General features: G+C 35.8%; 1 protein-coding gene across 1 annotated transcript in view; it reads right to left on the reverse strand.

Moving 5' to 3' along the window:
- Window positions 1-4,986: 4,986 nt before the first annotated feature.
- GPM6A (glycoprotein M6A) overlaps window positions 4,987-12,756 on the reverse strand; it is a gene marked incomplete at its 5' end in the record, with an annotated part of 39,874 nt that continues 32,104 nt past the window's right edge. Inside the window, 2 exons of the mRNA XM_035897811.1 lie at window positions 4,987-5,139; window positions 12,170-12,235. Of these exons, the coding sequence (XP_035753704.1) occupies window positions 4,987-5,139; window positions 12,170-12,235 (219 nt within the window). The remainder of the gene's footprint in view (window positions 5,140-12,169; window positions 12,236-12,756) is intronic.

The raw sequence follows: 12,756 nt of genomic DNA on the forward strand, positions 1-12,756 counted from the left end.
GTTGTTGCCATGTCATTGCAATAGCTGTGGCAGCTGCCGTGAAGAGCTTCCATTTGACATTACCTCACCGCTTCTAGAGGAGATACACCTGCCCCCAGATCATCTCTTTCAGCCCAGAGAAGTTCAGAAATGCAAAAGAAAATCAGGCAGGTCAGAACTGCCGATTCAAAGATTCAACTAAAATGATCTTCCCTGGGGCTTGCGTTTATCTGGCCAGGCTTCACCTCACGTGGGGAGAGAGTCTGCAGCAGCTCGAACAACGCGGGCAGAGCCATTTTCTCAGGACAAATTTCTCCCTGCAGCATAGCTGCAAGCCTCCTGGCAGTCGCTTAAACTAGAGTTAGCTGAAGATAATCCACTTCTCTGCTAGCCACCAGCTCTCTCACTGTACCAGCAGAACCACTTACCTGTTGCCACCATTGCTAACAACTGTTAAGTACAGGAGTAACCCTCTGAAATGTTGGGATGCTCCGCAGATATCTGAAAGAACAAGAAACCATAGCTGAAAATCTCAAAATTCAGAAACTGCTGGAGTTCCTCCCTTGCAAAAAACACAAGTCAGAAATGTTCACGTGGGACAGAAAGAGCTGTTAAAATACATTAAGTGCTTTGAGCTTGTTCTCCTCACCAGGTATCTACCCAAAATGGAGGCAGTGCTGAAACATGATATCACCTGGAGACATAAATTAGCTTGCTACTTAACAATACCTATTTGCAGGGTTCCTGTGCAACCCAACGGAAACAAAATGTTGCTTTCTTTAAGAGAGAGCTTGTCTAAACACTGCCTTTCCCCTCCTGGGATGAAACGCATTATAGTCTGCTCTTTTATGGTTTAGCTGAATTGAGCTGTGTTCTTCAGAAAACCAGCTATATTAATACTTGTGGTAAATTGAAAAATGCATTGGATCTTAACGATGGAAAGAACTCTATACACTTTTGCCACTGATTACTATGGGAAGTACAGTACAGAAATATTCTGTCCTAAACTCTACTATGCCAACTGAAGGTGAATTGCAGCTACGGTCCTGTTCAACAAATACTTAGGATCAATGCATACATATTACAATTTAAATAACTGCACTGAGTCAAGATTAATAATTGCATATATTATTAAAAAAATAGTTCATAGATATATTTCCAATTATAGTAGAAATACTCTTTTTTTATTTTAACTCCCATGACAAAAAAAAATAATAAAATCATCAGCTACTATAGAAACATGAAATTAGCAAATTATTTCAGTGCCTCCTGCTTTTAACAATACCACTCAACTGTATGATACATTGGCCTTGGGCACGAGGCTGGCTTAAAAATTCCCCTTCTCTCCACCCCTGCTGTGGACATTCATCCCCGTGTCTGCAGCGCACTTCACCGTTGCCTGAATCATGCTGATCAAATGGTTTCTGTGGTTGTGCTGAAAATGGAAACACTGACACGATCCTGCTGAGGGATAAAATAACCTTGTTCAAAAAAATAAGGTGATGTGGGTAGGGGAAAACGGGTGGGAAGGATTTCTAACTCAAGTAATTTTTGGATCTGTTTTGTGAGATGCTATTAGCACTATTGATGGGGCATAGTAAAGTGTGAAGAAAATGCAAAACTGAGGATCTCGGTCTGTAAACTTCTTAAACTGGAATTTTCATTGAACTACAACATTTTGTGCAGTAAACACTGCACCAAACGGATTGATCTGCAATTGGCTTTCTTGTTTCTGAAAAATAGTCACAGTACAGACCAAGCACAGAAGAGTCTATAGAAATCAAGATCCATGCAACCTACCTCGGGATAAATCAGCTGAGGCTGTCAACAAATGGAGAATAAACCAAATATGCGCAGACTTTGAAGTGAATCAGTTATGACTGATGTGCTTTGGGAAGCTCCTCTACTCCCTTGGCTTGTGCTGCTGCTGAAAAATTGTTCGCCTTTGTGGCACGTGTTCTCATCAGGAGCACGCAAAAAGCTATATAACAGCTACTTAACTGAGATACAAACACATTGTGGAACTATATTTTAGTTAATTTTCCTTGGTGATACCATGTCAATTGGCACAACTATAGATTTCTCTTAACCATTTACATTATTTTGCATGCACATGTGTAATGTAGTGTTGTTATCAAGGTTTTAAAGTATTAGCCACTGTGACAGCCAGGTACTACATCAGCAATGTTCATACTGACGCCAGCCCAGCTTCTGTCGAGCTTTTTCCAAGTGACACCACGGTAATGTGAATCTTGGCCATTTGTTCTGCTGACTGATATGTTAAAAATATAACAAGTATGGCTCATGCTACCTTGCTCTTCCTAGACTATGAAATTCTGCTCTTAGAAATTATTTTACTCCCTTATACCTAGGATATAACATTTCTGATATTAAATGCTGATTAAGAGACATATTTGAAGTAATCTGTGCATGGGCAATGACAAGGAGTTTTAATTCAGTGGAACACACTACCCAAAACTGAGGCACAATTTCTAACGATGGGAAGGCCACACACTGTACTTTTACCTCTGTGTGGTTTGTAAAGGTACAGCCAGAGGAAACTGTGTCACAGAAGGGGGTAAGGATATCACTCTTTAGAGTTTGGGTTGTTGGTTTTTTTTTTAATTATTCATCACAATAAGAATTTTTTTCACAGATTTGACAAAGACATATTCTATAATTTATATAACATCTCCAGATTATTATTTTTTAAATTTTACTCTTTGTTCTCCTAATTTCTGCTAAAGGAGCTATCTCCTTGCACATCTGAAAGTAGGTTGCACAAAAATGCACAACACTGAGAACTGTCCTCCAACAGCAAGGACAATAGAGGGAATAAGCTCCTTCCATTTCTGGTTACAATGATTTGTCCAGTATAGGCAAAGAAAAGACTATGCAACACAAGCAATTAATAAGTACACAAAGTACACAAGTGTGTTTATTACATTTTTGCAAGCACTTTGTTCTACATTTCAAAAACGCCACCATCAAGCTGTTGGCACATTTATGTACAAAACAGATTAATTGTAATGCCTGCTACAAAGCATTCTTTGTGAAAATACAAACTCTAATACCAGAGAAGAGCCAAAAGCATTAACATCATTACATGAGTTTAAAAGACATAGTTTTAAAAATCAGCACAAACGTTTTAAGACACAAAACTGAAACACTACAATATAGAATCCAAAAGAGGTTTCTAATACTTTTTGCAGAACTGTAATACCGGTACTGCACATTATCAGAAAACTGTTGACCCCGTAGGACAGCCTAAGTGTAAAAAAAACCAAAACCAAACCAAAACCCCAAATCAAAAACACAACCAAAAAACCCCCAAAACAAGCAAAAGAAAAGAAACAGAAAAATAATTCAATCAACTAATACTACTTAATGCATTATCATGCCACAAATAACTATAGTATTACCCTCTACTTACTACAAGAATTGGTAAAAATTACTGATGATGCATGACTAGTAATAGTACAAAGAAGAGTTTTACTCAAGAAGTTTTATTAGAAATGCACTTACACTGAGAGAGAATTCACAATGGTCCAATAAGTGCACAAAACTACCTAAGATTTTTAACACTGACAAAAATGTCTTGTCAGGCTACATCACTTTAAGAGACACTTTACAGCATTCTTGTAGCATTAGAAATAGGCAAAAAAAAAAAAATCCACCAAATTTGGTCCAATAATACTGACTTTTCTTAAATAGGGTTTTTTGTTTTGTTTTTGATACAGGTAATTCTTTCAAATTAAGATGACCTATCTTTCTGATAACATTTTCCTATCAAAATAAAGGTTCAAATATATTACTACACTTTCAAATAATAAGCTCTGTAGTGGTCTTTCACTTTACTTTAACGTAATACAGGTAAACCAATATGTGTAGGAAAGCTAGAAGCCAAGCTATAACATTTATGGAAGTCTCCTTTAATATATCTTTTACAGTTCAGACAGGTGCAATCCATTTAAATTTTTAAAGCAGGTAAAAAGACATCTGACTCCTACGGTCACTGTATTTTTGATATATTACTTTCATAAATGTAGCTAAGCAGTAATTTCTTACATCACCACATGAACAACTCCAATTTAGCATAACCATCATTGATTTAAAGAGAGATCATTCTGTAAAAAACTATGGAGAACTATATCACTTAAGTAACAATTGTCTATATACCATAACTCTTTAACAGGTAGCCGTGGTATTGAATTCCTTCAAAAGGCAAGTGGCCATGCATTGTTAGCACCACGGTCTGCATGCTCACAATACAAACAGGAATTATCACCCATGGAACTTGGAACAAGAGAATATTCTTTAAAAACATCAATAATAATACAATGTTAACAAAGATAAGAAGCACTTTTTTCTTTTTTTTTTCTTTTTTTTTTTCTCTTTTTTTTTCTTTTTTTTTACCCACTATTACAAATTTAGAAATTGCACCTTTGATTGTTTAAAACGTTCTTAGGACCTTCGTTCAAGTTGATCAGGGTCCATCTGGCAAGTTTTCCAAAGATAAAGGAAAGTCATCAGAGGGTTTTCTTTATATATTGTACATCATGTACAATGGTCCCTTTGAAGTATACCTGTAGTTAAAGTAGTTATTGAACTCAAAACTAAAAAGTATAAAAAGCTACTTTTTTTTTTTCAAAAAACATATAAGAAACAATGCAAAAGGTGTTATGCATAACACATACAAAGTGATTAAAAAAATCAAACACATATTTGTATTTGACAATAGTTTAGTATCCTTGATCTAGCAGAACTAATTAGCTGAGGAGGATTCAGGAAAGACTATTTAGGAGCTTTGTGGTAGAGAATGGTCACACAAAGTAAGAACTAATTAAGAAACCAAGTGCTAGACAACCAAGAATTGTACATGGGTGATAGGTAAGTCACCCAAACTACATTTTGTGAGAAGCACTTTCAATTGTTTTTTAAATGGTTGGATGGCCTTTAGTTAAACAACAAAGCATTCACATGTTAGAAAGTAAGACAAGGTTTCTTTTATGTGTAAGCGTTGAGCCGCTCTTTAGAGCGAGTGGAATGAATATCATGAAGCTCTTGTTCCTCCTTTGACTTAATATCCTCATATTTTTGCATTCTGCAAGCATCTTTCACATAGGCCCAGTTGGCAGACAAGACCATGAGATAATGGACCTGTAAGAGAGGTAACAACGAGTTAGGAACCAACAGAGCAGACAGAACAGAGCAAGTTCATACCTGAAAAGCTCAAGGATAAAGATTGGGTTTTCATCAGAAGGAACTAAGCATTGTTAAGAAGTGCTACAGCAATACGATGTGAAGTTCAAGCTTGAGCTTCATTAATCCTCAGATTACTCAACTCACAGCTGTTACTGTTACCATGACTAGCAGTCAGTAGCAATGGCTATAAAAAAAAAATTAAAAGAACCACAAAAATCAACAAATCATCCCTGCTTTACTATTTCAGCTAGTCTGCAAATCTATGCGGAAAAATGCCTTCTAGTTATTTCTCGTAGCTTTTTCCCCATTGAATGACTTTGTTAAAGTAGTTGCTTAAGATAGAAATATGCCATAGACATATCTGTAGTCTTATGATGACATATCTAATATAATTACAGAAAGATTTGCTTTTTCTTTCTCATTAAAGTTAGCATTAGCTTTCCGTGATTCCTTTCTTTCTTCTACAACTCTCGCTATTTTCTCCAAACCAGCTAATTTGAGAAAAAATTGTCAAAAACTGAAAAATATGTTCAGCTGGGCAAAATGGGATAAAATATAAATAAACTTGAAGTCTTAAATGGGCACACACCTGTCACCATTTAATTTATTAATTTTATTTCACTGTCATATTAGTCATAGCAAAATTTATTTATGTGAGTCCTTAAAATGTATAAAAAAAAGTTACTTGTATGAGTTCAAAAGACAACTTTTGTATACATCTTGCATGGAGCAGAAACAATGTTCATGTTCCTTTTAAATTGTAAAAAAAATGTACACAAAACATTTATTTATTTTTTAAAAAGAACAAAATTAAGAGTTTTCAAAGTGTTCTGTCCAAAAACAACATAAAAAATTATCTGAAAACCAGGGGGAAAAAACACACAGCCTGTGATTATTACACAACTTATTGGTGGGTATTGGAGATTGGACCTGACTCACTTGCAGCCAACATAAATCACTGGATGAGCCATGATGATACACTCCCAAAGAGTTTATTTGTGTTAGCAATGGGGAGGACAGAATGTCTATGAATACATCTGAGGATTAAACACCAGTTACAGGATATTGGCAATATTGTCGCATGAACAAATGTTTTTCTTGTGGCTTTGAATAAATTTAATCTAAAAGTCAGTGAAAGGTATCTTACCAGTTGAAAAAAAAATTCTGAAAATGTTTTCCATTATAAATAGAGGTTGTAAAACACCCAAATTGCCTTTGAGATGGAGCTTAGTAGTTTATAAGAATCACATGGTGTGGCTGCCAGTGACTGACCTTAACAACCACTAGATGTCCAACCTTCTGAATGGTGACAATGAAGGATGAAACAAGTGATAAATTTTAACACATCACCAATTCAAGGAACAAAGCTGAAGCCTCCAAGGAACTGATGCCAAAAATACTTTATTCAAAACGCCTCCTTCAGGGGTGGCCACATGCTATCTGCATTCAGTCCCTTTTGGAGTTAGCTTGCTTAGTCTTCACACTTGTGGCCACCTACAGTCTACTTCGGCTGTCTGTTAGACCAACACTTCAGCTTCCCAGGTCTGGGCCTTTCAGGACATTTGCAGACTTTGAAAACTTTCATTTTGAAGGTGGACCTCAAATGTCCTACCTTCAGTCTGCTGGATCTGCTTGCAAGGAGCCTCTGACCTTCTCAAAATGTATCCCACTCTCACCTTAGGATGTGCTCTGCTGGCTGTGTTTTCAGCCGGAAAATAAAAAAAAGTTCAGTAATGGTATTCAACTGGTTTATTCTAGGACTCTCTGGATGTTTATTCCTCCCCTAGCAGGCTTTCAGACACTTTCTAATGAGAGCATCTCTTATATTTATGTTAACCAACTGCCTCAGAGGCCACAGATCATTTCCTGAAATCAAAAAGATTCTACCCCTCCTAAGAAATCGAGAAAATAAACTATGATTCAATTAGTGGAAAATGGAATAGAGTAATCTTAAAACCACTTTGAGATTATGCAAATTGTCCTTTTCATATTGGACTGTTGTAGATATATAAAAGTATCTTAGATTCATACTAGATGAACAGAACCAATTTAGTATGTTCTTTCTTTTTTTACAAATGTTTGATGGCAACTGTTGCTGATTAGTGCATGCATTTCTTAATCTGGATAATTCAGATCAAGGAAAGCATTCTGAAACCTTTCAAAGGACCAAATATTTTTGGTGTCTTTTTGGTCCTGGTGGATTATGGCAAGCTTTCACCCAGTTAATCCCTATTTGAAGAATACAGTCTGAGCTGAAGAGCCATAAAATAGGAAGAAGGGCTCAGGGAATATTTCCTCTAGGAAAACGAGTACAGATAGTAGTATTTCTATATATCTTTAGGGGTTTCTTAATATCTACAGTACAATACTAGCAGAACAACCTGTGATGATAGTGCAAGTGCTGGAGATGGCAACATGTACTGTGTTACTCTGGGACACCTTCTGGCCATAATTTAGCACACAGGAAAAAGAATCTAACTCAGATGTTGCAAAGCTTTGACCATAAGTAGTCTGGATCAGGCATTTCTAGATCAAATCAGAGGCGCTAATGCTGAATTCCCATTGAGCCAAACTAAATGCCTCGAATTTCCTCCACAGTAAAACTCTTGAGAAAAATCGAAGGAAACAGGATGGTAATCCTGATAATTCTGTCAATTATTCAGACAATTACAGTTTCCATCCAATGAAAACACCAGTTCTGGTCCTTTGAGGGTAAGATCTCAATTAAAAAAAAACCATAATCTGAACCTCAGACAGATTGTAGACATGCGAATCCTAGAAGTGGGAGGTATCTGAGCAGTGTATTCACATCTTCCTGGCTTCTTAAAACACATCTGCCAGAAAACCTTGCAACTGTCAAGAATATATGATGAAAATGGGACCATGTAGGCACACTTCTTACCCTCACAAATGACCCAGTAAAAGACAAATTTAAACCTAATGTCTTGCAGTTTCACTATACTGAAGGTACATTGGCCACCGTCTGACCTTCATTTAACTCCCATTCTTCACCCATCCCTTGCTTAAAAAGTTGCAGAACCACACTTCTGGCATAACTGTTGAAAACTCTTAGAGTTCACATTCACTACAAGTAGGATGACTTTTCTGGAAGTAACTACTTTAGCTTATATAATGAATATAATCTCAAACACATATCCATGTTATGTAACGGCATATACGCTTAACAGTCCCACCATATATGGTTTTTTGTTTAACACCAAGTTCCTAGATAACACACTAAGGAGGTCATCTCTAAGTGGCTGTCTAATTGCATTTTGCAATTCCGTGACCTGAATAGCCTGAAGCCAGCGGGACTGTGCCGTGTCAGGGCTTATTCAAATTGAAGCAGGGCAGCTTCCCCAGTCTGCCTCAGGATGTTTCAATTACAGACATATGCAAGGCAGTGTAGGGTCTCCCTGTAACCTATGAAAATTTCCTGCTTAGATTTCTTCATAAGGTGGAAGTATGCTTCAATCTTTCAAAACTGTAGAATTGCATCTAGGTTAGGAAGGGGTTTGGCTTTGCTTTGGTTTTGTTTTCTTTTTGGGACACGTCATTATTTTAGCAGTGCAGAAGTCTAAATAACTATTTCCTTCTCTTACATGCATCTAATGTCCTCCAGAAGAACACAATCCTACTGGGGGAGAGAAACTAGACCACTTACACATTTCCCCTGTTCTTGTTTCAGGAGAATTGATTGCATCTCCATCTTACAGGACGTAACTTCTGTGGAAGTTCAGGCAGAAGAGTACTTCTCACATGGTAACTTTTGAGAAAGGAAACTGTGTATCTCATAATTTAGTTTTGCTGTAGTGGTTTGGGGAAAATAGCAGAGGCAGGATGCTTAGTAACCTTACAATCAGCCCTTTGGGATGGTAGAATCTATGTTTGAACAACTTTGTGTTTCTATCTGACACAACACTGAAAACAGTAAAACTAATACATATTACTTCAATGATTATTTCTGTACCCATTTATTACACATTCAGACATAAGAAAGAACAGTAATGTTCAGAATCATACATAGTCCAAATTAAGTATTGTTCAAAATCCTGGCTATTTTTTTGTGCTCAAGACTCATAAAAAGCATCTACAACATAAATAATTCTATCAGTTTGGGTTTTTTTTCGTCTTGGGCTGAAGTCTAAGAATGATAAATTTTCAAAACGAACTATTTGATATTTTCCTTCTCTGCAAAACAAAGCTTTCCATGACATATACTGTAAAAAAAATACATGAGTTTTTCTATATATCAATTCTAACTTGTGGGCCAGTTCTCTTATTGAACACCAAAACAGCATTCTCCTTTGGAAACTAAAGAGGCAGCTAGTGAATTGTGAAAAAATTCTAATATTCATATACAAATCTGAGAGCAAGAGAGAGATTAAAGTAGTAGATATGTGAAAATTATGACTTGTGACCAAATGGTTTTGCGAGTACTAACAATTTTTTTTGTGGTTTTTGCAATAAGTGACTGCATTTTTCTAAAATATATTTTAAAAATACATATTAATGAAAAGTATCCTGGTGACAAATAGTCTTAATATTCATGAACAAGCTGATATCTTTGGTGAATTTCTTGACAAATATTGACATTAAAAGAGTTAAATAAATCAACACATATTAAATCTGGCTCTTGCAAATGTCCACAAATCCAGAAGTGAGGATATAGTGGAGCATATCAATATCATGAATTAAAATGTCATTTAAAAGAGCAGGTTTTGCCAATTCAGTTATTCAACAGTCTCACTGATGATGCACTATTATTACTGCCTGATAATAAATACAAAATACTTCCTACTATAGTCAGATAGACTACTCTAGTTTACAGTAAATGTTTGCAAGACATGTTTTAAAACTGCAATAAATTCATAAGCTTTCTCTTTTATAAAGGACTGGTATTTTAATCTCATGTTTCTGTTGAGAAGTCTGGTGAAGTTTCACAAATGTGGAGATCTGCTACCGTTGTGGATATACACAACTTCATTAAATCCTATTAGTGATTATTCTTGCAATGGCACATAAGGGGAAGGGCATTGGTTCTCCAGTGACTGAAATGGCTTCTGCACACTTTGTTCCTCACCCTAGCCTATTGCTGATACCTTACCACCTTCTACTAATTAGAGTGTAGGAACTGGGGAAGAAAGATGCTTTCTTCTTTCTATATGAGATATTTAGGACTCAAAATTCATTTTCCCTCCCCTAAATTAGTTTTTCCTCAGGAAAGCAAACTTCCCTCAAAGAAAGACAACCTGTTAATACCTGTTTCTCCAACCACAAAATTCTGAACTTTCCCTCATGTCCTGTCCCCAGTCTTTGGGGACACATGTGAAGTACATTGCTCAACCTATAAATGGGGTCTGGTACTCCGGTTTTAAAAATTACCACCATCGAAGAGTGGAATGTGCTAGTCTTCACCAGGAACCTAACATCACAGTGGCAGGTTAAAAACAAACAACTTAATGATGAAATCAAAATATAGACAACACAGTTGCAACCATTTCATAAAGCATACATTTACCAGCATTTTGACGCTACATAAGTTACTAGCACTTAGATCCTTAACTTATATTTCTGTTGAAACAGTCAGAGTGTTACCATGCCTGCTCTATGCAGTCACAGAATCTGACAAAAAGCATACTTGCATAAATATAAGCCATCAAAGTGAATTCCCAGTGGATTAGTGCTTGGTGTAACATCTGTGGCATCTTTGATATGGTACTGTGAGCTTTGAAGGGGTTTTTTTAAACTTCATTGAAAGTATCACATATTTAAACTACGTGGCTCAATGTACCTACTTAATTTGCTTCCACTGATGATGTGTCTGTTTTCACTGAAAATGTTTCGGTAGCTATTCTGTTTCAAAAATCTTCTTTCAAATGAAGAATTGTCATCTGAACAAATCAGCATTTGATAACTACTATTCAAACCAATAATGCATTGGAGAACTAATGGTCTTTTGGATATACTTTCCTAATTCTAATATATATATATATATATGTTACAGTAATTACTATTTGGTCACCATTTTTTCAGCTGGAAGCAGAAAATTATCAGTTTGGAAAATCGATTAGATTATTAATATACATTATATTCTACTAATATAGTTATTATTTGTGGTCAAATAATAATGACAGGGTGTCATCTAATACTAAAAAAAGGCAAAGAAGAACAAAAAAAAATCACTAATGCAACAAGATACTGGCTTCATTTAACATTCCCTAATTGTCCTTTTTTATAAATAGAATTCCAAGGAGAACGAAAAATTTATGGCTCTAGGATTCAATGAAAAATTACTAGTAGCAGTAGTTATAGTAATCACCATCACTAACACTTTTCTTAGGGAATGCATCAGTACCAAGTAACAGTCATTTTTCATTTCCCATTCCAGTGTGCATCATACAAACCCACACTGGTACAGAATCCCCATTCTAAAAATATGTTTAAGCAGACAAAAGGCAGAAGAGCAGGGCAGTAGTTCATACACTTTTTTCTCAGTGGAACATTGTCATTGGCAAAATGTCATCAAATTCAAAGTAATCTTCATTATAAAAAAAAAGCAAAAATTAGTCCTGGCAGAAGAACTGACACATTCACATATAGGCACAGAGCTGACAAGAAGAGTCTGCTCCTAAAATAGCAGCATGGCAAGCCTGCGAATACCCAGAAAGTCATAGATCATAAAAGGATATTACTATGGTCATGAGACAGACACATGAGTTCAGACACTTGTCTGAACACAGTAAAAGAATAGTAAGAATTTTTAGCATGTACTCAAAGGTGGTTTGTTATTAAAAAAAGTAATCATTATATTCTACTTCAAATCAATATGTTTAAAAAAGAAGACGAGTATTGAATTACAGAATTGTATTTTAGTAATAGCATTGAGTGAAAGTATGGAAATTGAAAAACTGATACTAACTAACCACCGGAATGTATTAGCAATTCACATGATGAAGGAAGTCCAGAGCGTTGGATAGCTTACCATAGCAATGACCGCTGCTCCAGCTCCAGCAAGAGCCACAATGAACAAGTGGAATGTCATGTTTAGCTGCAAAGGAGGACAAAGAAAGGGACTTTCATGGTGGTACACAAAACAGAAACTGAACAAAAAGTCTGAATAATGTTGAACAAATAACTACCTTCCTGTTGCCACCCTTCTACAAAAGTAATGATTACTAATACTTTTTCCAAGATTGACATCACTACATGACATTGTGCTTGTGCCTGTTTTGTTACAATACTCATATCAGCAGTAAAGCGTAATTCTGTTTAAAATATTGTATTTCAGTTGTAAAATATTAAAACTTCCAATTATTTAAAAATAAATGCTCCAGCACTTTTTTTTTTTTTTTTTCAGTTACAGTAGTATCTTACTAGATCTACAAATGTTTGTGGTGTTTTCTCTAGTGGCAGAGACAGCCTAAGAAAATCCCGTTTCCCTTCATTAGCTGTAGTTTTCCACCCTCATATATTGATTTACTTCCCTCCCAAATTTGCCAATAAAATTTGTTCACAGTGATATAATATAAACCAGCTTACTTAAATAATCCATGTTAACCACCTTCCTCA

The sequence above is a fragment of the Egretta garzetta genome, unplaced genomic scaffold, assembly GCF_000687185.1.
Source record: "Egretta garzetta isolate BGI_Z169 unplaced genomic scaffold, ASM68718v1 scaffold46, whole genome shotgun sequence".
NCBI lineage: Eukaryota > Metazoa > Chordata > Aves > Pelecaniformes > Ardeidae > Egretta > Egretta garzetta.